The sequence below is a fragment of the Panthera leo genome, chromosome B3 (assembly GCF_018350215.1).
Source record: "Panthera leo isolate Ple1 chromosome B3, P.leo_Ple1_pat1.1, whole genome shotgun sequence".
Taxonomy (NCBI): Eukaryota; Metazoa; Chordata; class Mammalia; order Carnivora; family Felidae; genus Panthera; species Panthera leo.
The window spans coordinates 74117334-74140845 of NC_056684.1; the positions used below are offsets into that span (position 1 = coordinate 74117334).

Here is a 23512-nt window from a genome sequence, read left to right on the forward strand (position 1 = left end):
TCTCTTAAACCACCACTATCCTCAAAAAAATAAATAAACTGGCTAATATCAGAGAGCTAAGTGCTATGAATGTACTAAAACAGGCTGGTTTGTAATAAAGACTTACTGGAGAGAGTTCCCTCTGGAGAGGCGACATTTCAACTGAGAACCTAAGGCAAGTAAAGGGTGTGTCAAGCAAAGGGATTATAGTAAGGGCAAAGGCCCTGAGGTAGGAATGAACACCAGACAGATTTAAGCAACAATGGAAGGCCCAGGTATTTGCAAGTGTAATGAAAGGGGAAAGCAGTGCAAAGCGAAGTTGAAAAACAGGTGACTGGCAGGCCAGGCAAGCCTTATGAGCCAGGAAAGCCCTTTAGATTTCATTCTAAGGTCAACAGGAAGCTGAGAAAGGGCTTTAAGCCAAGAGAGGGGTCTCATGCCACTGCTGTGCGGAGAGTATCGAGGGGTGTAGTCCACAACGGCCAGGAGAGAGTTGACCGGGGCCTGGGTTGGAGTGGTGACAGTGTCTTATGTCACCGCATGGGCCAGCAGATGCCCATGGAGCCAGGGCTATGTAGGGAGACCAGAAAAGACGAAAGAGCGCCAGATAAGGCTTATCATGGTCCCAGCAGAGCAGGAGCAGAAGAGAACCAGCGGAACGCGGAGGCAGGGAGATGGGAGGCGGGCACTGGCCTTGGCCGGCCTATGGGCTCCGGGAGGCGGGGAGGCGGGCCCGCGGTACGTGGGGACGCGAGGAGTTGAAAAAAAGCGGGGGGCGGGGCGGTGGCAGTAGGCTTCGAGTCCAAAGGCGGGAAGCTAGGCGGCGGGGTGGGAGTGGCTGAGCGTCGGGGGGCAGAGTTGCGAGGTGGAGGCGGGCTGGCGCTGGTCGCCCCGCGGAGGTGGCGGTGGCAGTGCTCCTCTCGGCCTCCAGGGGGAGCCCCGCCGCGGCTGCAGCCCTCCCCCGCTCCACCCTCTCCTCTCCCCGTCTGGCCCCGCCCCCTCCAGTACCTCCACTCCCCGATACCGAGGAAGGCAGTGGTGGGGGCGAGCGTTTGCTTTCGCTTTTCCTTCCCTGTGCGCGCTCCGCTTCTCGTGCGGCGTTAGGCCCCCCGCCCCGGCAATGGCCACACTCAGGGTCCAGCCTGAAGCCCAAGCCAAGGTGAGCGCTGCGGGTTTGAGGAAGGGCCCATTAGGGAGGCGTGGCTCTGAAAGGCTGCAGGCGTCCATGACCCACCCCCCAACCCCCGTCGCGAGTCCAGTCGAGGTCGAATGGAGCCCACGCGAGCCTCTGTGCCAGGAGCACCTGTGCCGGAGGGAGACAGGCGAGGTCCACCTGCCGGGATAAGCTAGGCGGCTGAGGTTCAGTGGGGTGCGGTGAAGTGGAGAGCTGGCGTGGAGGGGAAGTCCGCTGGCGCGGGCTTGGGGCCACACACAGACAGGATGCCGGAGCTGCCCTGCCACCTCATGACCTTTCCCACCGGAGGGCCCCGGGCCCACTCCACAGAGCATGCCGTCCCTGTGCCAGTCGCAGAGGCTCTTAGACCCCTCCTTGTACAGCCCAGGAGACCTGGGCTCTGAGTCTGAGGGATCTGTTCTCACTTGGACCACCTGCCATTCACGGCCAGGAATGTTCTCATCCGCCGTATCCAGCCCCAAGGGAATCCACTTCACCCTCCCCAACCCAACCCCCTTCCCCATGTCAGGCCCTATACAACCCTAAGGGAACGGTCCTCAAATGAACTGGCTGTAAAGCCAGGTGTGTGAAGGGCTGCCTGTGTCCCACAGGTGGATGTGTTCCGTGAAGACCTGTGTACCAAGGTAGGTAACCTGGCCCATCAGCACCCCACCCCTACCTAACTCCCACCGCTCAGCCCTTCCTTGCTGGGCAGTGTCAACGCTGCTTCACTGCCAGAAGAACATTTTATTCTGACCTCCATCTTCCCCCACCCCCACTTCATACAGACAGAAAACCTGCTGGGGAGCTACTTCCCCAAGAAGATTTCTGAGTTGGATGCATTTTTAAAGGTACTGGGGGCAGCAGGAAGCTAGAGAGTAAGGATCAAGGGGAGAGTCTGGGGGGCCATCAGAGTGAGGTGAGAGGGATGCCCTTGCCTCCAGCCCTCCTCCCACCCTGCACCAGGAGCCAGCTCTCAATGAAGCCAACCTGAGCAATCTGAAGGCCCCATTGGACATCCCAGTGCCTGATCCAGTCAAGGAGAAAGAGAAAGAGGAGCGGAAGAAGCAGCAGGAGGCAAGCCAGGAAGAGCTGGGAGGAGGGACCCAACCATGGGGAAAATCAGCCTTAGGCCTGACTCCCAAGAGCCCCTATCTCCCTGCAGAAGGAAGACAAAGATGGAAAGAAGAAAGAGGAAGATGAAGACAAAGGTACCACTATGAAGGGACTTGAGTCTCACATCCCAGGAACTCCTCTGTAGGGATTCCTCTTTTCCTGCTCCTCACACAGTTCCAGCCTGGTGACTGACCCATTGCCCACTGCGTAGGTCCTCCCTGTGGCCCAGTGAACTGCAATGAGAAGATCGTGGTCCTCCTTCAGCGTCTAAAGCCTGAGATCAAGGATGTCATTGAGCAGCTCAACCTGGTGAGCCCTCCCACTCCCACCCCCAGGCTTCAGATCTAACCCTTTGTCCTCTTTGGTCTGGGCCAGGTAGCACTTGGCACCTGCCAAGTCTTAGCAGGAGAGGGCACAGCAAGTGAAGCCAGAATTGTAGGCCTTGGGGCTCAGGACAGACTTGGCACACCTTCCCTCGCCATGGGCAGGGAAGCAAAGGACAGAGAGTTAGGTTGGGAGCTGATGTGGCTTTGATACCATTTCCTCCTTCCAGGTCACCACCTGGTTACAGCTTCAGATACCTCGAATTGAAGATGGGAACAATTTTGGAGTGGCTGTACAGGTGAAAGCACTACCCCGCTCCTCTGCCCTCCTTACTGCTTCAGTCCGCACTGTTTTCCACTTTTCCCCTTGCATTCTTTCCCCAGGAGAAGGTGTTTGAGCTGATGACTGCCCTTCACACGAAGCTGGAAGGCTTCCACACGCAAATCTCCAAGTGAGTGACTGCCCATTTGCACCTGCATGCATACCCTGCCTTTTCCTTGGACAGAGGCTTGGGCTCCCTCTCTTCCTTCTGTTCCCAACCCTTCTGCTTCCTACAGGTATTTCTCTGAGCGGGGCGATGCTGTGACCAAAGCAGCCAAGCAGCCCCATGTGGTAGGTGAGGCCCAAGTCAGGGTGCATGGTGGGGGAAGGACACATCTGAAGTCAGACCTGATCCAAATCTCCCACAGGGTGATTATCGACAGCTGGTGCATGAGCTGGATGAGGCAGAGTACCGGGACATCAGGTTGATGGTCATGGAGATCCGCAATGCTTATGTGAGGAAGCAAGGGCAGGGGTGGGCAGAGGCAGCTTTCCCAGGCCACCTACTCCCTGACCCTACAGGCTGGGGGTGAAGGGTGACAGAGCTTAGCCTCTCCACAAGACTAGAAATGGGGTATAGGAGCCACCAGGGGCCTGTGGCTACCCTCACTCCTCTCTGGCCCTGTAGGCTGTGTTATATGACATCATCCTGAAGAACTTCGAGAAGCTCAAGAAGCCGAGGGGAGAAACAAAAGGAATGATTTATTGAGAGCCTCTTTTCATCCTGTAATGGGTCCAGCAGAGCCCTTCCTATCTTTTACACAGGACTCCAGACTTTCCGCACCTTCAGCCTGTTGAGGTTTCTCCCTCCCCTGCCTCCCAGGCCCAATAAATAGTCATACCATTGCCCTTCAGCCCAAGTATCTTTATTGGATCCTGACCCTTTCCCTCCCACCTCCCAGCCCTGACTCAGGTATTTCCATTGGTGGGACCAACCCATTGGGTGATTTGGGTGTTGAGCTGTTGGTTGGTCCAGTCCTGCCGGATGTCGTCAAGGTGGCAGTCAAAGTCCACAAGGTGCTGGTGGGCCCGGCCCTCCAATAGTGCTCCCACCATCTGCCGTGACTCTTCCCAGTCCCTCCACATCACTCTGAAATAATAACCCCCAAACTCAGTAGGCAGTGGGGCCAGATACTTGGCAGAGGTTAGGGTCTAGAGAAGGACCCTTGGGGCAAGATGAAGGACAAAGGAGGCCCAGGAGCTGTGAGTTTCCAAAAAGAGGTGGTGGGAGTGGGGCACTCACAAGTTCTTGTCCTTGGGGACCCAGCGGAGACCATGGTTTTCCAGGACGATGACTGGGGGCACATGAGGCTGAGGCACCAGTTTCTGATTATCCAACTGTATGGACAAGGAATGGCTGGTGAGGGTTTCAGGGACCCCACTTCCTATTTTCTCACCAAGTCCCCACCCTGAAACCCAAGCCTCACCATAATAAGTACTGCATCAGGGAAGAATTCTGCAATCCGCCCAGCGATTTTCAAGGCCAAGGGCCCAGGGCTGTGTAGAGGGAAGATCAGAGGAGTGAGGAGGTGACTAGAGATAGACCCTGTCCATCTGAGCTGGGCCTCACAGGTCTCCTAGATGAAGACACAGTGGTGGGCTTTCCCTGTAACTGGTCTGAGGGGTCAGGCCTGCTTGAAGCTTCATACACGACTGCTTAATGCTTGGGTGCTGTGGAAAACAGGTGCTCAGACTGCTGGTCAAGGTGAAAATCAAAGGTGATCTTTTGGTAGGGTAATTTGGCATAACCACCCAGATTTAAGCAGTATACTATACATATGCTGACCCAGAAATTCCACTTAAGAGAATTTACTGTAATAATTGGACAGTGTGTGTTAACAAAAAAATGGAAACAACCTCAATGTTTAAAGGCATGAAATAAATCATGGTATATCCATCCATACTCCTACTATATAGCTGCCAGGCTAAGGTAAATCTTTAGAGATGGAAAGATGGCAGATATTTACTAAGTGAGGAGGGAAAAGCAAATCACAAAACTGTATAATTTGATCCAGATAGGGGATTCATATGTAAGTATATAACTTTTTCTATATATAAGGAAATTTCTTCCCCCCCCCACCCCCCCGAAGTTGCTGGTTGGGCTTCCTCTATGTTCTGCCAGCGCTTGGCGAGGAGCGGGGGGGGGGGGGGGGGGGGGGGGGGGGGGGGGGGGAGGACGACACCTCAGTTAAAACCAGGTGTCAGCTTGTTACTTACACACAACTATCCCCCCGAACCCCCACTACAGCTCCTCCAGGGATCGCCTTCATATTTCTTTATATGCCTTCACTCCAGTACTCAGCCTAGTGCCTGGTGTATATAGTACCTGCTCCTAAGCATTCGACGAAGGACAGATGGGAGGAAAGACCAAGAAGGGTTCTCTTGATCCCTCATCCCATAACCCTTAGCCTTCTGCCTCGGGCTACTCCACTCACCTCTGATCGTCCAGAGCTGCATTGGCATGGTAGTACCCAGCCACTACCAGACCGGCCTGCGCGCCCCACACATCCACCTGCCGTGGGAAAGGGGCCATCAGAAACCCAATCTTGCCGCCCGCCCTGTAGGTGCGCACTGCTGCCCAGAGACCGGGGATGGGCTTGGGCTAGGGGTGTTAGGGGGTTTCCCGGTGGTCAGTGGGAGTCCAGCGACGGCACCTGGTTGAGGGCGACCTCCAGCATGACGGACAGGGCTAGGTGGCTGTGGAACAGGGGCACACAGTCGGTGAGACACAGGCATTCTCCCGACCGCGGCGCGGGCGCCAGCAAGAGCCCGTTGACGGCGGCGTGCGGGTACCGGGCGGCGTGGAGACACATCTTCACGTAGGCCCGAGCCGAAATCTCCACCTCCCCCATGGCGAGCGGGGTCCCAGCTCTCGTCCGCGAAGCTCCCTCCAGTGCCCCGGAGCCTTCCTTGTCCCTTCTCTCTGCCCCCTCACTTAGATTCGGCCGTGACGCTGACTCGGCTCGAAGGCAGCCAGCCGGCTCTGGGGGACTTGGGTCCCAGCGCCCGGTCCCCACCTGGCCTGGGGCGCAGGCGGTGGGAATTGCACGCTGCAAAGCCGAGCTCCGCCTCCGCCCGCCCGCATCGGGAGGCCGCAGATCCCCGCCAGTCTGGGGGCTCAGAGCCTGCTGCAGAGAGCAGTACCAGCTTCTGGAGTCCCGCCCACGTGGTGCCCTTTGATAGGCTTAGAGGTTCTCATTTTGCCCAATCATCGGCCGCGTCCACACTTTGCCCCACCTTGGTCGCCCGAGCACTGGAAAGAACCCACACCTGAAAACTGAAGAGACCTGCTCGCTCACTGATTGGTTAGGCTACTCGACTTCGGCCCAGAATTGCAGGATGGCTGGGTGTGATACCTGTGCATCTTCCCCTACAGACCCCGCGAAGCCACAGGGGGTGGAGCGCGCGCCCAGCGTCGGGTGTCTCCGAGCACTGGATCTCCGAACGTGGGCACGAAGCGGACTGCCTTGCTCCTACTATGGAATGAGTGGATTTGTACTCTAGACCAGCTCCTTCACCAAAGACCCGTGTTACCTTTGCCACTACAGGATATATGGCCCTTGGTTTCCTTAATGTATTCTCTGCAGAAATAAAGACGGCAATCGGCTGAAGGAAGGGGGAAAGAGAACAAAAAGGAAAATTTACCGACCCATCCTTCCCTTAATGAATGTCCTGCAGTATAATTTTCTTCAACATAATGCCTTGGGAGCATTTTTCTCCCTGTCATCTCTTGAGGAGTCCCACCATTCACCCCTAATTCTCCCAGTGAAACTCACCCCCTCTTCAGGCTTGCTCTGAGCTAATGACAAGTGTTGTTCCTTCCTTCCTTCATTCTCTGATCTCAGCCACGGAGCTTTCTACTTGTCTGTTCAAAGCCTGATTATTCCTATAAGGGGCCTTCGCAAAAGCCATTTCTTCCAGTAAGCACTCATGAGCCCCCTAGATGGAAATAATCTTGTGAAATCCCCAAATACGGGCTATCTGTGTAGCTGTCATGACATGTCACAATTTCCACTCTGTTCTTTAGGATGACTTCTTAAGAACAGGATGGGCTTCCCATTCATCTTTGCCATTATGGCATCCCCTCTCTTTCCCACCACCACATTCACATCCAGTGGCTGCAAAGGTGGCACTCAATAAATGCTTTTTGAATGAATGACACACACCAGAGATAATCCACACAAAGCATAGATCATTTATTTCCCTTCTGGCCCTGGGCTCAGTACATAGATGGCTTCTCTTCACCCTTCGGGTTGATAATTTTCTCTAGGTTGCTGCTGATGATATGATAAAGCTCAGCCTGGAAGAAGGTCAGAAGGGTGGCAGTCAGGTTCTTGGCCTTTCCCCTATCCCCCTCAACCATCTCCCCTAGGGGCTTACTCCACACTCACGTAGAAGGCCCTCAGGTCCAGCACCATGGCCCTGAGCTCCCCATAGGCTGCCTCATCTCGCTCATGTACCAGGGCCCGGTAATCCATCTGGGATGTGGGAGGCAAAGCTGAGTCAGCCCCATGGGAGATTGGGACATTAATCTGGTTTCCCCATATAGGGAATAGGTAACTTGAGGATGAGTCCCTTCTCAGCACCAAGAAATGGAATCCCACAGGATCAAGCAGAGAAAAGGGTCAAGGTTTTGAAGCCAAATCAGTTTTTCTAGCCAATTCTCTTGGTTTAATATTCTCTACATTGGGAAGATCAGAAAACAGACAAGGAAGACCTCTATCCCCTCTTCCTTGCCCCACCTCAGCTAAAAGACTGGTGGACTATCCACTCACTACATGAGTCTCCTTAGAGGCCTTGGCCACAGCATCCCCGCGTTCTGAGAAGTACCTGTCAAAAGCAAGGGGATAATGACAAGAATGGGTAATGAGAGAGAGATATACCCTCAGAACCTTCCCAAAGCCCTCTATCATCCTGATGGAACCGCCCAGCTTTGGCAATCCCAAAGAAATGTTCCTTTAGCCCCTCTTCTGGCCCTCCAGCTGCCCTCACTTGGAAATGGTTGTTTGGAAGGCTTCCACTTTAGTCTTGACTGCATTCACCCTCTCCAGCACCTTCTCCTATGGTAACAAAAGAGATGGGAGGCAAGAAAAACACTTCATTTCCTCTGTCCTTCACTCACTATCTTCCTCCTCCTCCTAGTTCATGTCTAGCTCCTATCCCTCACTCCCCAAGTCTCTCCCTGCTCTCAATGTCCTCACACACAGTTTTCTTACCTGGATTGCCACCCCAAAGTCATTTCCATCCTCAATCTTGGGGATCAGGTGCTGGATCCATGTGATCACCTATATTAATGATCATGTAGGAATCATTCAACAAACTTACTGGGTTCTTACTTTTACCGCCACTTCCTAATAACAGCTATATTTAATTGAACCCTTATCATATGCCAGCCACTGTGATATATATATATATATATATATATATATATATATATATATATACACATACATATATATAATTTAATCCTCACAGCAGTCTTAGGATGCCTGGGTGGTTCAGTTAAGCATCCGACTTCAGCTCAGGTCATGATCTCACAGTTGGTGAGTTCGGGCCCTTTATTGGGCTCTCTGCTGTCACAGTGGAGCCTGCTTCAGATCCCCTCTCCCCTTCTCTCTCTGCCCCTCCCCCACTCTCTCTATATCTCAAAAATAAATAAACATTAAAAAATCTTCAGGGGTGCCTGGGTGGCTCAGTCAGTTGAGCGTCCAACTTCGGCTCAGGTCACCATCTCACAGTTCATGGGTTCAAGCCTTGCATCGGACTCTGTGTTGACAGCTTGGAGGCTGTTTGGGATTCTTTGTCTCCTCTCTCTCTGCCCTTCCCCCACCCATGCTGTGTCTCTCTCATTCCCTCCCCAAAATAAATAAACATTAAAAAGTTAAAAAAAATCTTCACAGCAGTCTTCCAAAATATTCTTATTGTACCTGCTTAGCCGATGAAAAAGCTAAGTTGCAAAATGTCCAAGGAACTTATTTAAGGTAACCAGCTAGGTAAGTGATAGAGTCAGGCTTTGAACCCAAGCAGTCTCCCTCGAGGGCCCAAGCCCCCACCTCACTATGGCATAGGACCTGCATGGTGTACCTGGTACAGAGGTGGGTTCTGACACTATGGAGGTAGATACAGCACAGTCTCTGATTACAGAGACACCACTGTGGTATCAGAGGTCTAGCAGAATGAGAACACAAAGTATCTAACCCCAAGGCACAGGGGAAGTTTCCTATTTCAGCAAGAGGAAGGTTGAAGGACTGGTTGAGGGACTTGTATCTCTGAAGACTAGGGTCTAGCCTGGCTTGTCTTCCCTTTCTCTTTCCCCCAGTTCCCAGGCTTACCAGAATGCATTTTTCTTTGAGAGTCCACACTTCTGGCTTAACCAGGGTAAGTAGGGCGAGAACCTTCTCATTTCCAGGGAGAAAGCCACACTTAGGGGCTGTGAAAAAGAGGGCATTCAGGCCCCTTCTCATTCAACAGTCAATGTGCCATTTCCTCTTCCCTAGCCACCCCTTCCTCTCTTACCTTCTTTCTTCTCCTGCTTATCTGTTTCCATCTAAGATAAAAAGGGGGACAGCAGCTTTAGAAATGTCTTGGAGGTTGCAGGGTTATCCTCCCCACCTGGATTATAGTTTGACCCCTGCACACTGAGTGCCTCACCTCATCATCCTTGGGTGGGGGGTCTGGGATGGGGATGTCTAGTGGGGCCCGGAGAGAGGTCAGGTCAGCCACATTGAGGGAGTCCTCCTGCACAGAGCTCAGCGTCAGCAGCTGCCCAGCCTCTTCCCCTCATTCTGAGTCACAATCTTCCCTCCACACAGCCCACCCACCTACTGTCTAGGCTCAGGCCTCACCCCATCCTACCATTTCCAGTCTACTACTCATAACTGCTCTCTGCAGGCTGAGCCCAGTTGTTGCTGGAGGGGTTGGGTGGAGAGGAGAGAGGCCTTGGGATGGAGTGAGAAGGGCCCACACTACTCACTTGCAAGAGTTGATTCAGGTATATGATTTTCTGTGGTAAGAATCTGTAGAGGAATTCCTCTGCCTGTGGGTTACATTGCAAGGGTGGGGAATCTCAGAAGATGCTCAAGAGATGTCTGAGAAGTAGGACTGGAAGGGCCCTTGTAAATCATTGACTCCAATAATTACAAATAAGGAAACTGAAGCCATAAGAAGTGAAGGGACTTGCCCAAGCTGGGAAGTGGCAGAACCAAGGTTAGGGCTTTGGGACCACAGCTTTTCCCTTTTACACCCAAAGAGGGGAGAGGAAGTGGCAGAAGTGGAGAGAATATTAAGAGGGGTCAAATTAAAGGGGGAGATGAATAATTAGCCTTAGGTAAAGGTTTGAGAAGGGAAGGAAGGAGGGCCCAGGGTGGGTCTGGGGGTCAGTCTGAGAGGTTGCGGCCCTCAAGTACTGGTCTAAGATTCCGAGTCAAACCGCTTGAATCTAGAAGACTTACCTCCTGAAAAAGATTTTGCCTGAAGATATCCACCTGCACAGAGAGCAGTACCCGGATGTTGGTTAAGGGTCTCAGTTGTCAAGAGTAAGATCCCACCCACAAAGGGATGCCCTCCAACTTGGCTCAGGCCTTTCCTACCACAAGCCAGATTTCCCTGGAAGCTCATGCTCAGTGCAGAGACTGGTCAGAGGACAGAAATCTGGGAATCCCCCGGCAGAAGTGAAAGCACTAAGAAAAGGTTGGGGGAGTTCTCTGGCACGGCCTTGGTCCCCTGGAGCACCCAGACTGGCCTCCAGCCAGGAGGGCTCCCAGACCCTTCCCTGGCTTCCCGATCCCCCATTACCTGTTTGCGGGCTTCCCCGCTCAGGCGTACCCCACAAGGCTTGGCCATGCTGCTCCAGTTGCAAGATCTCCGGTCTCCCGGCTCTCTGCCCGGCCTTTCGCTTTCACTCCGCACGTCCAGGCCCGCCCCCCTCGGCCCCGCCCCTTTCCTTCTTTTCCCCCTCCCTCTGGCAGTCTGCAAACTGTAGGGAGTCCCTCAGTCATTCTCAGCCTGCTGCGACTAGTAAAGGCGGTACGGACTCGGTCACAAGCCCAGGGGCTGTCCGAGGGAGGGGTTGGTATAAAAGTGGGACCGCGGAGACAGTACCGGGGCTGTCCCTCGGAGAAGGGGAGGGGCTTGCAGGGAAGGGCAAGGGCGGTCCGGGGAAAATCCAGGGTTGAGGTGGGATGGGTAGGAGAGTGGGGAAAGGGGGTGTTCAGTGGTGGGGCTCCCTCTAGAAGGCTCAACTGCAAGGAGGGCCCAGAGAGGGATCAGGATGGGAGAAGTGGGAGGGCGGGCCTGGGGCTGAAAAGGGATAGCAGGATATGGAAGGGAGCAGTCTCGGGGGATTCCTCCGGGAGGGTTCCCTGCCTTGAAGGGCGGCTGGAGAAAGGGCAGGACTCGCTTGAGTGGGGCCCAGACCGGCCAGAGTGGAGTCCCTACAGAGTGGGGCTTTCCTGGTGGGGACCAGAGCAAAGCCGACTGGTCTAAATAGAGAAGGCTTTGAGGGAAATAAGGTAACCCCTCGCCTAGGGCTACCCGGAAAGGGGCGGAACCAGCCTAGAGGAAGGCGCTAGTTTGGAATTTAAGGCCGAGATGCTCTGGGGGCGGAGTCAGGGACCATTTGCCCTTTTCATTGGCTGGGACCTGACTTCCCTCCTGCCCACGCCCCCTGATTTCCTGACCCCAGCCTGTCCTAAACTTAAACCCCTCCCCTTCCCCTGAAACCAGGTTGCAATCCCGCCCTCTTTTCTAGTACTTCCTGTTCCCGACTAACACTGGCGCGGGGCCCGGGGCCGAAGAGTGACCGTGGCCTGAGTGACCTGGGGTGGCTTCGTCGACCTAGTCAGGACACGAAGCCCGACACCGGGCGGGAGGGGCAGCGCTCAGGCAGCGCACAGCCTGCGCCAGGTCCTGGCGGGCGGCGGGGCTGGGGCTGACTCCTGTCTCAGGATGCCGGGGGAGGAGGAGGAGAGGGCCTTCCTGGCGGCCCGCGAGGAGCTGGCGAGCGCCCTGAGGAAGGATTCCGGGCAGGTGTTTTCCCTGGAGCAACTCCAGCCGCTACTGGTCACGTCTTTACCGCCAGCAGCCCGTTACCTGCAGCTGGACGCCGCACGCCTGGTCCGCTGCAATGCTCATGGGGAGGTGAGGCCCGGCCCCCGCTCGGGAGGGGGACGTAGGACTTGAGGCCTGGGCGGGGCTCACAGCTCTCCGCTCTCTGACTGCTCCCAGCCCCGAAACTACCTCAACACCCTGTCCACGGCCCTGAACATCCTGGAGAAATACGGCCGCAACCTCCTCAGCCCTCAGCGGCCCCGGTACTGGCGCGGGGTCAAGTTTAATAACCCTGTCTTTCGCAGTACGGTGGATGCTGTTCAGGTGAAGCCCCTGGGCCCCTTATGGGAGAAAGGGACTTGGCCTGGGCTGGGGGGTTGGTAAGAAAGGGCCTGAGGCTGTGCTTAATGGGGAGGGCTCCAGCCCTAGTGGGAAGGGGGCCTGCCTGGTGGTGACTGGTTTGAATGTGTGGTAGGGGGGCCGGGATGTTCTGCGATTATACGGCTACACTGAGGAGCAGCCAGATGGGTTGAGTTTCCCTGAGGGGCAGAAGGAGCCAGACGAGCATCAAGTTGCTACAGTCACACTGGAAGTACTGCTGCTTCGGACAGAGCTCAGCCTGTTGTTACAGGTGAGATGTTGAGGTGTCTCTAGTCCTGAGGACTTAAACACCAGGCCTGGGGAGCCCAGCCTAACTCCATAAGCAGTCTTGCAGACCCTCATGCTGGTGAACCATGGGCATAGTCCACATAGCAACCTGGAAACTCCCCATACTCTTCTTCCTGTGGATGTTGGGAGACCAGGGCTTTGAGGGAGGACCTTGTCCTAGGTCTCTAGGTGGGAACTCTTCTTACCTTGTTTGCAGAATACTCACCCAAGACAACAAGCACTGCAGCAGCTGCTGGAAGAAAAGGTTGATGATGATGTAAAAAAGGTAGGGATGGGGCTCTTAAGACCTGATGAACAAAGGGGATAGGGGTTGTGGGACTGTGTGTCCCCAAACTCTTGCCCATTCCCTGCCCTTTATTTCTCAGATACTGAAGCTCTCCGAGTTTGCCCCCTTGCTGAGAGAGATTGCTCCTGGCCCCCTCAACACGCCCTTTGCCCCAGGTATTATTCATCCTGTAATGGGAGGTGGGGGGCAGTTTCTAGTAGACCATATTGATGGAAATTTGGGGCCCTCCTCTGTTTATCCTTTTTGCCTTTTTTTTTTTTTTTTTTTTTTTTTTTTTGAGACAGAGACAGAGCATGAACAGGGGAGGGTCAGAGAGAGGGAGACACAGAATCTGAAACAGGCTCCAGGCTCTGAGCTGTCAGCACAGAGCCCTACGCGGCTCGAACTCACGGACCACGAGATCATGACCTGAGCCGAAGTCGGCCGCTTAACCGACTGAGCCACCCAGGCGCCCCTATCCTTTTTGCCTTTAAAAAGAGATTAAAATTTTTTCCTTGGGTCTGGATATGTTGAATAGTAGTCTGTAATTTGTTCCCTTCAGCAAATTCAGATTAACTTGGTCTCTTTCAAAAGGATGTTCAGTTTTTCCTCTCCTGTTCTCCAGGCTCCACTCCTGGTCCCTGCTTCCTTTGTGGCTCTGCGCCAGGCACACTGCACTGTTCAACCTGTAAACAGGCCTTGTGCCTGGCTTGTGATCGTCTATTCCATGGACACCCATCCCGTGCCCATCACCTCCGCCAGACCCTGCCTGGGGCCCCACAGACCACCTGCCTGACCCCCAGGTAAGAGATCTTCTCTTCTGAGTGGGAATGAAGTTAAGAGAACTTAGAATTACTTATGTACTATGTGTCAGTTTCTCTGCTAAAAGCTGCTTCATAGAATGCAGTTAGTTACTGCTTTGCAAGAGATCACAGACATATGAAGCAAGTAGCAGTCACAGCCAGATGTTGTGCAAATAGGTAGGAAGAGGAGGAACCTAGCCTAAAGGATCAGCTCAATCAGTAGGATTTTAAGCACCTAGTGTGGGTCAGGCCCTATGTTAGGGGGATAGCTATCAAAAGATATGAACTTTAAGATACCATTTTTTTAAGTTTATTTATTTTGAGAGAGCACAAACAGGTGAGGGACAGAGAGAGAGAGGGAGAGAAAGAGAGAATCTCAAGCAGGCTCCATGCTGTCAACACAGAGCCCAACACGGTGCTCAAACTCACGGACTGAGCCAAAATCAAGAGTCCGAGGCTCAACCAACTGAGCCACCCAGGTGCCCCTAAGATATAATTAAATGTTGAATAGTCTATGGGTATGGACCATTCCAGACAGAGAACAACATGCACAAAGGACAGGGCTTGTATTGTCACACAGAGAATGAGGGATGCCTGGGAATAAGGGACCCAGGCACCAGGGCCCCCTCAGCAGACCATCTCTGCTTTTTCGTTACAGCTTACCTGCCTCAGCATCACCACGGCCTCAGTCAGCCTCCTTGCTGGCCCTGGGAGATAGCTCTCTCGTGCTTCCCCTGAAAGCTTCCTCTGATCCTGCAAATGCCCGTCTGCCCTGGCACTGTGCTGCCTGTGCCATGCTAAATGAATCTTGGGCAGTGCTCTGTGTGGCCTGTGATCGGCCCCGAGGCTGTAAGGGGTTGGGGCTGACAATGGAGGGTTCCCAAGGAGCTGAGGGCCTAGAATCTGAACTTGCACGGGGTCGGTGGGCCTGCCAAAGCTGCACCTTTGAGAATGAGGCAGCAGCTGTGCTCTGTGCCATATGTGAGCGACCTCGGCTGGCTCAGCCTCCTAGCTTGGTGGTGGATTCTCGGGATACTGGCATTTGCCTGCAGCCCCTTCAGGTAACCTGTTCCTGGCCTTCCCAGCCGTCCCCATTCTTTATTTGCACCTGTTACCACAGGCCATTCTCGACCTCTTCATCTCCTGTTTTCCTTCAGTTCTTCTGAATCTTCCGCCCTCCCCGCCCCCCCCCCCCCCCCAAACCTGTCTGTATTTCCATTTTGAGCCTCAGTCAGCTTTCAGTTGGATAATTCTTTTTGCCTTCCCAGCAGGGGGATACTTTGCTCTCCTCTGCCCAGAGTCCAGTCTGGTACTGTATCCACTGTACCTTCTGCAACTCTGGCCCTGGCTGGGTGTGTGCTATGTGCAATCGGACCAGCAGCCCCATCCCAGTACCGCACGCCCCCCAGCCCCAGGCCAGCTCTTTGGAAGAGCAACTCCCTGAGCCAGGGCCTCCACGACGCCTCAGTGCCCCCCTGCCCAGTTCCTGTGGGGACCCTGAGAAGCAGCGTCAAGACAAGATGCGTGAGGAAGGTCTCCAACTAGTGATCAAGATCCGGGTGAGAATTTGGGCCTGGGATGAGGTAGGGTTGAACTAATGGGGGAAAGGAGGGGCTGCAGTTGATTAATACAAGTTCTTGTAAACCTAGTCATTAGCAGCAGCTGCCTCTTATTGAACACCGCCTACATGCTGTGCGGTGCTCACGTGATCCATATGTCTGAGCTCAACCACTGTCAGCATTTTGGTTTGGGCTGAGGGTGGGTGGAAGGTGCCCTTCCTGATGGGCCATCTGTCTGGGTGGGACTGTGCCTTAGGAAGGGGAAGCTGCAGGTGCCTGTCCAGAGGAGGTTTTCTCGGCTCTACAGTACTCAGGCACTGAGGTGCCCCTGCAGTGGTTGCGCTCAGAGCTGCCCTACGTGCTGGAGATGGTGGCCGAGCTGGCTGCACAGCAGGACCCGGGCCTGGGTGCCTTTTCCTGTCAGGAAGCCCGGAAAGCCTGGTTGGATCGTCATGGCAATCTTGATGAAGCTGTGGAAGAGTGTGTGAGGGCCCGGCGCAGGAAGGTACCGGCTGTACTGACAGGGCAGGCAGGGTTGTGGGTCTCAGAGTCTCTCACACTCTTGCTTGCCATTTTCCTCTTCACTCCTTCTCTCTACCCCCAATTTTCAGGTGCAGGAGCTCCGGTCCCTGGGCTTTGGGCCTGAAGAGGGGTCTCTTCAAGCATTGTTCCAACATGGTGGTGATGTGGCACGGGCCCTGACTGAGCTACAGCGCCAGCGCCTAGAGCCCTTCCATCAGCGTCTCTGGGACAAGGGCCCTGATCCCACCTCTTCCTGGGATGGGCCAGACAAGCAGGTGCTGGGAGGAGGTGAAGAATCCACTTAGAGGAGCCAGGGAAAGGCCGAGGGGTAGGACTCCTGGGGCCTGACAGCCACTTCTTCCCTCTCCACCTAAACCACCTTGCAGAGTCTGGTCAGACGGCTTTTGGCAGTCTATGCGCTCCCCAGCTGGGGTCGGGCAGAACTGGCACTGTCACTGCTACAGGAGACACCCAGGAACTATGAGCTGGGCGATGTGGTGGAAGCTGTGAGGCACAGCCAGGACCGGGCCTTCCTGCGCCGCTTGCTGGCCCAGGAGTGTGCTGTGTGTGGCTGGACCCTGCCTCGCAACCGGGTAAGCCTCTTTCCTCTGGGACGGCCTTAGAATGACTCTTCCCTTTGGGCCCTGCTCCACTTCTCTTGTCTCCCTTGTCTCTTGTCCTGTCTTTTGCTCTGCAGTTGCCCATGTGCTCCCAGCAGTTTCTAGGAAGGGGAGGGCAGGAATAGGCTACCTCCCCCCCACACTTTTTTTTTTTTTTTTTTTTTTTACCGTTCCACTATAGGAAGTTTCATACGTAGAATAGTATATTTCCTCTCCATGCCCACCCCCCCTGCCCCCATGTATCATTACTAAGATTCTGCAATTATCAGTGTATGGCCAGTCTTTATTCCACTTACACAGAAGATTATTTTGAAACAACTCTTACAGTCTATTTATAAATACTTCAGTATATATTTCTGAAAGGTAAAAGTCTTTGAAAACATACCCACAAATACCATTGGCACACCAAAAAAAATTACCAATAATTTTTTAAATTACCAATTTATTTATGCTGGCTGTGTGTGTTTTTTGTTATCTTTTTACTCTTTATTTTTTCTTTCTTAAAAAAAAATTGTTTTTAAAGTTTACTAATGAATCTTGAGAGAAAGGCAGGGGGTGCCAAGAGAGGAGAGAGAGAATCCCATTGTCAGTGCAGAGCCTGATGCAGGGTGAAGTCAAGGGTGATGAGCTGAAGTCAAGAGTTGGATACTTTGGGGCACCTGGGTGGCTCAGTCGGTTAAGCATCTGATTTTGGCTCAGGTCATGATCTCACAGTTCATGAGTTTGAGCCGCGCATCGGGCTCTGTGCTGACAGCTCGGAGCCTGGAGCCTGCTTCAGATTCTGTGTCTCCCTCTCTCTGACCCTCCCCCGTTCATGCTCTGTCTCAAAAATAAATAAACTATAAATAAATAAAATTAAAAATTAAGAAAAAAAAAAAGAGTTGGATACTTAACCAAATGAGCCACCCAGGCACCCCTTTACTCTTTATTTTAAAATAATTGTAGAGGTGCCTGGGCTGGCTCAGTTGGTTAGGCGTCCGACTTTGGCTCAGGTCATGATCTTGTGGTTGGTGTGTATCAGGTTGGTGGGTGCTGACAGCTCGGAGACTGGAGCCTACTTCGAATCTGTGTCTCCCTCTCTCTCTGCCCCTCCCCTGCTCGTGCTCTGTCTCTCTCGGAAATAAACATTAAAAGCAATAATAATAAAATAAAATAATTGTAGATTCACAGGAAGTTGTAAAAATAGTAGAGTCCTGTTGTGTGTGTTTTAATGATTTATTTTTAAATTTATATCCAAGGTAGCATATAGCGCAACAATGATTTCAGGAGTCGATTCCTTAAGGCCCCTTACCCATTTAGCCCATCCCCCTCCCACAACCCCTCCAGCAACCCTCAATTTGTTCTCCATATTTAAGAGTCTCTTATGTTTTGTCCCTTTCCCTGTTTTTATATTATTTTTGCTTCCCTTCCCTTATGTTCATCTGTTCTGTATCTTAAAGTCCTCATATGAGTGAAGTCATATGATATTTGTCTTTCTCTTTCTCTAATTTCACTTAGCATAATGCCCTCTAGTTCCCTCCAATAGTTGCAAATGGCAAGATTTCATTCTTTTTGATTCCCGAGTAATACTCCATTGTATATATATATACATCTTCTTTATCCATTCATTCATTGACGGACATCTGGGCTCTTTCCATACCATGGCTGTTGTTGATGGTGCTGCTATAAACATTGGAGTGCATGTGCCCCTTTGAAACAGCATACCTGTATCCCTTGGATAAATACCTAGTAGTGCAATTGCTGGGTCATAGGGTAGTTCTATTTTTAATTTTTTGAGGAAACTTCATACTGTTTTCCAGAGTGGCTGCACCAGTCTGCATTCCCACCAGCAGTGCAAAGAGATCCTCTTTCTCTGCATCCCCTCTAACATCTGTTGTTGCCTGAGTTGTTAATGTTAGCCATTCTGGTTATCTTATTGTGGTTTTGATTTGTATTTCCCTGATGATGAGTGATATTGAGCATTTTTTCATGTGTTGGTTGGCCATCTGGATGTCTTTGGAGAAGTGTCTATTCATGTCTTTTGCCCATTTCTTCACCAAGTGTTGAGTTTGATAAGTTCTTTATAGATTTTGGATACTAACCCTTTATCTGAATTGTCATTTGCAAATATCTTCTCCCATTCCATCAGTTGCCTTTTAGTTTTGCTGATTGTTTCCTTCACTGTGCAAAAACTTTTCATTTTGATGAGGTCCCAATAGTTCATTATTTCCCAAGTCCTGTGTGTTCTTTACCCACCTTCCCCCAATGATGACATCTTATATAATTATACAATATATATAAATATAAATATATAATCTTATATAATTATTGTACTGTATCAAGACCAGGAAATAAACATTGGCACAATGTTAGCAAATTGCAGATCTTGTTCATTTTTCACATGGATGTGTGAGTGTGGCTCTGCAGTTTTATTCCATTTACAGGTTCATATAACCACTGAGACACAGATTGTTCCATCACCACAAAGGAACTCCCTCATACAACCTCTTTATAGTTGTAACTTTCTTCCCTTTCTCCTATCACCTGACAATATCTAGCCTGTTCTCCATCTGTATGGTTTTGTCAGTTCAGAAATGTTATTTGTTTGTTTCCTTTTAATTGAATGTGAATGCCTTTGGAGGGCAGTCTTCCATTTACTTTAGGCCTCACCGTTGTCTCTTTTCTTCCAACTAATGACAGTCTTTAGACATTTGGATTGCCTGCCAGGCACTTGTTGGCATTAAGGGTTGCTACCTTGCCCGGTTGTTAATTAGACCCTGGTTTCTCAGTGGACACCTGGCTAATGCCTCTTCCCCAGGCTGGTGGCTATGGCTTCAGACCCCCTCCTCTCCCTGCCTCACCCTATAGATGCAGGCCCTGACTTCCTGTGAGTGCACCATCTGTCCTGACTGCTTCCGCCAGCACTTTACCATCGCCTTGAAGGAGAAGCACATCACAGACATGGTGTGCCCTGCCTGTGGCCGCCCTGACCTCACCGATGACACACAGTTGCTCAGCTACTTCTCTACCCTTGACATTCAGGTACTTCAGTCCCTAGGACTTGGGGTGCCCTGAGCTTTGAACAGGTACCCTGCCCATCCACCACTTCTGCATCCTGTCCTCAGCTTCGGGAGAGCCTGGAGCCAGATGCCTATGCACTATTTCACAAGAAGCTGACTGAGGGTGTGCTGATGCGAGACCCTAAGTTCTTGTGGTGTGCCCAAGTAAGTGGCCTACCCAGGGCAGCTGACTGGAGGGATGGAGGAGGGATGGAGGTGCCAGGTCAGGCCTGAGATAGCTTTATGTTCTTGTACCCACAGTGCTCCTTTGGCTTCATATATGAACGAGAGCAGCTGGAGGCGACATGTCCCCAGTGTCACCAGACCTTCTGTGTGCGCTGTAAGCGCCAGGTGAGGCACATTCATCCTTTCAGAAATAACTTGGTAAAGCTGCTAGCAGGTCCTATGTCAGACTTGGGATGTGCTGAAGCACAGAACAGACATGAACTCCGGGCTCAAAGAGCTTACAGACTCCAGGAAAGGAGGGAGGGAGGCTGAGGAGGAGGGGCAGTGAAAGAAAGGTAAGGTAAAGGAGGAAGGAAGGGAGAGAGCATAAGTACACGTGGCATTAAATTCTACAAAGAAAACACAGGAATCTGAGATTAGGAATAACAGAATGGACCTACTTAGGATGGAGAGGTCAGACAAGTCTTCTCTCAAATGGTTTAATTTAAGCTCAGGCCTGAAAGTTAAGAAGAAGCCAATTATGCAAAGGATATTCAGGACAAAAAGAGCAACACATGGAAAGGCCAAAGTCAGAAAAAGTGGTGTGCGGTTGGAGCCCCAAGATCAAGGGTGAGAGTGGTGGGTGGTCAGAGAGGAGCTAGCTGCCAGATCCGGAGAGGCCATGGGGCCAAGTGAGGAAGGTATTTGCCTTTTATTCTAAGACTAAGCTAGGGGTGATACTCTTTCATTTACCTGTTAAAAAGTTTAATATCTGAAAAAAGTTTAATATTTGAGTGCTCACTTTGGCAGCACATATTCTAAAAAGTTTAATGTTTGATACCAAAAAGTTCTATTACAAAACACGTTAATAAAATGAACACCTGAGACCCCACCACTAGATCTCAAGACTAGAACACTCCAAAAAAACCCCAAACAAACCACACACACAACTAGAACACTCCCAGTACTGCTGAAGCTGCCTGCCTTATACTCTGAAAGACATTTTGGCTGCAGGGTGGAGCATGCACCATAGGGGAGCAGGAATGGAGGAATAGAGACCACTAATTGAGGCAACACCTGACCTGGCCTGGAGTAGAATGGCCAGAGGAGGGATGAAGAAAAAGGGGACAGGGTTGAGATAGGCCTGGGTGGTGGGAATAAGACCTGCCGGTGAACATGTGCTGGTACGAGGAGGCCAAAGAACCAAGGCTGGCCCCTCAGTTTGAGATTGAAGCAAATGGTGAATGGCAGTGCCATAAACGAAGCCAGGGACCTCTAGATCTGAGAGGAGGGGTGGCCCTTAAGAAGGGCCCGGGGTGGGGTTTTCACGTGAAGCTTGCTTTCCCTCCTGCAGTGGGAGGAGCAGCACCGAGGCCGGAGCTGTGAGGATTTCCAGAACTGGAAACGCACCAATGACCCAGAGTACCAGGCCCAGGGCCTGGCCATGTATCTTCAGGAGAACGGCATTGGTAAGGTCCTGTTAGGCCTGTGTGCCCACTCATAAGTCACTGCCAGTGGCTCTCTTCCTGAGGACCTTGCGGAGCAGTGACAGCCCCAGCCCTGACCTGCTGTCCCTTACAGATTGCCCCAAGTGCAAGTTCTCGTATGCTCTGGCCCGAGGAGGCTGCATGCACTTTCACTGCACCCAGTGCCGCCACCAGTTCTGCAGTGGCTGCTACAATGCCTTTTACGCCAAGAATGTGAGCCCAGAGAATGGGGGTGGAAGGGATAGAAGGGTGGGAGGCTGCTACTGGGTGTGAGGGGCAAAGACATTGAGGAGACGCCTAGGGGAAGAGAAGAGGAAGCCAATGGGGTGTAAAGCACCTCTCTCTGTCCCCTCTCCCCTTTCACTTGCTCCAGACCCTCCAATGTCTCCATCTTCCCCCATCCCTACACCCCTCATGCAGGGGTTCTGAGAAGCCAGGACCCCAACAGTCTCCAACTTCCTCTCTCCCATCTGGGTTTCCGCCAGAAATGTCCAGACCCTAACTGCAGGGTGAAAAAGTCCCTACATGGCCACCACCCACGAGACTGCCTCTTCTACCTGCGGGACTGGACTGCTCTCCGGCTCCAGAAGCTGCTACAGGTCAGGGGTGGCCAGCCTGGCTGGGTTTGTGAGTTGCCCAGGGTAGAAGGCAGGGCTCAGGGTGGCAAGAAAGGAAAGGTTCTGTGCTGGGAAATTCAGTGGGCTGGCGTCAAGGGGATCCTAATGCCCATCCGTCTGCCCCTCCTCAGGACAATAATGTCATGTTCAACACAGAGCCCCCAGCAGGAGCCCGGGCAGTTCCTGGTGGTGAGTGTCAGGACAAGCCTTGGAGAAGGGGTGAGGGTGGGCTGGGCTTCCACTGTATGGTGGGTAAAGGGGACAGTTGGGTCTGTGGTCAGAGTCCATCCTGTGCTTACTTGTGTGCTTCTTAGCGAGTTAACCTCTCTGGACCTTGTTTCTTCCTCTGTGACATGGGAGTAATATCTCCTTTGCAGCTAAGCTATTTTACCTGAGGGCCTAGCAGTTGATACTAATTTTCTTCTCCCATTCCCAAAGGATGATGATTCATTAGTTAACTCAAGCAGTATTTAATGAGACTTGATAGTTGCACTGTTTTAGGTTCCATGAGGGTGACAGAAAGATGTTACATATGGTTCTAACCTACCCCACCTCTTATTTCCATAAAGTAAGACCTTCACAGACTAAGTTAACTGGGCAAGAGCTAAATTGCAACCAGAAGAGTTGTCCCAAGAGAGTATGTGATAATAAAAAAAGAGAGAGAGTATGTGATTATGGACCAAAAGCAAGCCTAGATAAAAGCAGGGCCAGCAAGGCCCCTGCTTCTGTTATCAGGCTTGGTCTGTTGCGATGGTATCTCTAAGTGCATCCCTCCCCACCACTACCACTGTTAAAGCAGTCCCCTCCCTGGAGGCTGCCTCCCATGCCTCCATTGATACCCCAGTTCTCCCGGGGCTTTGTGGTCAGTGACCTCCTCCCAACAAAAGGGTCCCTTCCTTCCCTTACCCTTAGGTGGCTGCCGAGTGATGGAGCAGAAGGAGGTTCCAAATGGGTTCCGGGATGAAGCCTGTGGCAAGGAGACTCCAGCTGGCCATGCTGGCCTCTGCCAGTGAGTATCAGCAGGAGCATAGTGTTGGGCGGGGCGGTGGGGGCGGGACGTGCAGGAGGGCTGAGGATACGCATGGGTAGTAAAGGAGGTCTCTGGGAGTAGTAGGTCCTGCAGGGAAAGTGAGGGAAGGGCTCTCTGGGCAAGGGCATGGCTAGGTAATAGCAGGCAGTGTGCACAGGGGGACAGTGCCTACAAGTGCAACTGGCAAGAGTTGTCAGTCTTGTTCGTCTGAGTATGCCAATGCCCAGCAAGGTGTTGGGCACACTCAGTTAATACTAGCCAAATGGAAGAACAAATATTCCACCCTGTCATCTCCCCAGGGCACACTACAAAGAGTATCTTGTGAGTCTCATCAATGCCCACTCACTGGACCCAGCCACCCTGTATGAGGTGGAGGAGCTGGAGACGGCTGCTGAGCGCTACCTGCATGTGCGCCCTCAGCCAGCAGCTGGGGAAGATGCCCCTGCCTACCACGCCCGCCTGTTACAGGTAAGGCTTCCCTCTAGCCTCGCCTCTGACCCCACACTCTAGAAAGAAGTCCCCTGTCCAGCTTGTGTCTGAGTTTTAAACTTCCAGTATCATCTCTCTCCTTCTGCAGAAGCTGATGGAAGAAGTGCCCTTGGGACAAAGTATCCCTCGCAGGAGGAAGTAGCTGAGGGCAAGGATCCACATGAGGGTCTCATGGCCCAGCCTCCTCAGGAACAGCTCCAGCACCAATAAAGAGGCATCTCCTTGCCCAGGCTTCTTGGTGGTCCTTCTTCCTGGCCCCACCATCTGGGGCACCAGGGAAAGAGGG

General features: G+C 52.4%; 4 protein-coding genes across 6 annotated transcripts; 2 read left to right on the forward strand and 2 right to left on the reverse strand.

Annotated features, from left to right (window-relative positions):
- The first annotated feature begins 849 nt into the window (after positions 1-849).
- PSME1 (proteasome activator subunit 1) lies at positions 850-3768 on the forward strand. The gene is made up of 11 exons (XM_042942805.1): positions 850-1138; positions 1765-1797; positions 1942-2004; positions 2120-2230; positions 2319-2364; positions 2481-2578; positions 2823-2891; positions 2977-3044; positions 3151-3205; positions 3283-3369; positions 3543-3768. Exons 1-11 carry the CDS (start codon positions 1100-1102, stop codon positions 3621-3623), a joined length of 750 nt encoding a protein of 249 aa, XP_042798739.1. The 5' UTR covers positions 850-1099; the 3' UTR covers positions 3624-3768.
- A 41-nt stretch (positions 3769-3809) lies between these two features.
- EMC9 (ER membrane protein complex subunit 9) lies at positions 3810-6133 on the reverse strand. The gene is made up of 5 exons (XM_042942807.1): positions 5569-6133; positions 5350-5426; positions 4342-4411; positions 4158-4252; positions 3810-4004 (listed from the first exon to the last, which is right to left on the reverse strand). Exons 1-5 carry the CDS (start codon positions 5764-5766, stop codon positions 3824-3826), a joined length of 621 nt encoding a protein of 206 aa, XP_042798741.1. The 5' UTR covers positions 5767-6133; the 3' UTR covers positions 3810-3823.
- A 956-nt stretch (positions 6134-7089) lies between these two features.
- Positions 7090-10847, reverse strand: PSME2 (proteasome activator subunit 2). Its single transcript, XM_042942835.1, has 11 exons — positions 10709-10847; positions 10366-10398; positions 9888-9950; positions 9566-9652; positions 9431-9461; positions 9247-9344; positions 8131-8199; positions 7907-7974; positions 7690-7744; positions 7306-7392; positions 7090-7214 (listed from the first exon to the last, which is right to left on the reverse strand). Exons 1-11 carry the CDS (start codon positions 10754-10756, stop codon positions 7134-7136), a joined length of 720 nt encoding a protein of 239 aa, XP_042798769.1. The 5' UTR covers positions 10757-10847; the 3' UTR covers positions 7090-7133.
- A 7-nt stretch (positions 10848-10854) lies between these two features.
- Positions 10855-23457, forward strand: RNF31 (ring finger protein 31). 3 transcript variants are annotated; one of them, XM_042942809.1, is made up of 22 exons: positions 10855-10939; positions 11639-12052; positions 12140-12286; positions 12438-12593; positions 12828-12896; positions 12997-13072; positions 13522-13699; positions 14358-14760; positions 14968-15258; positions 15515-15763; positions 15870-16055; positions 16167-16373; positions 19248-19421; positions 19505-19603; positions 19700-19789; positions 20958-21072; positions 21185-21303; positions 21576-21689; positions 21839-21896; positions 22620-22716; positions 23037-23205; positions 23315-23457. In XM_042942809.1, exons 2-22 carry the CDS (start codon positions 11861-11863, stop codon positions 23366-23368), a joined length of 3243 nt encoding a protein of 1080 aa, XP_042798743.1. In that variant the 5' UTR covers positions 10855-10939; positions 11639-11860; the 3' UTR covers positions 23369-23457. The 3 variants fall into 3 exon arrangements, with proteins under 3 accessions (XP_042798743.1, XP_042798745.1, XP_042798744.1); XM_042942811.1 differs by having other exon boundaries at positions 15566-15763; XM_042942810.1 differs by having other exon boundaries at positions 14971-15258.
- The last annotated feature ends 55 nt before the right edge of the window (positions 23458-23512 follow it).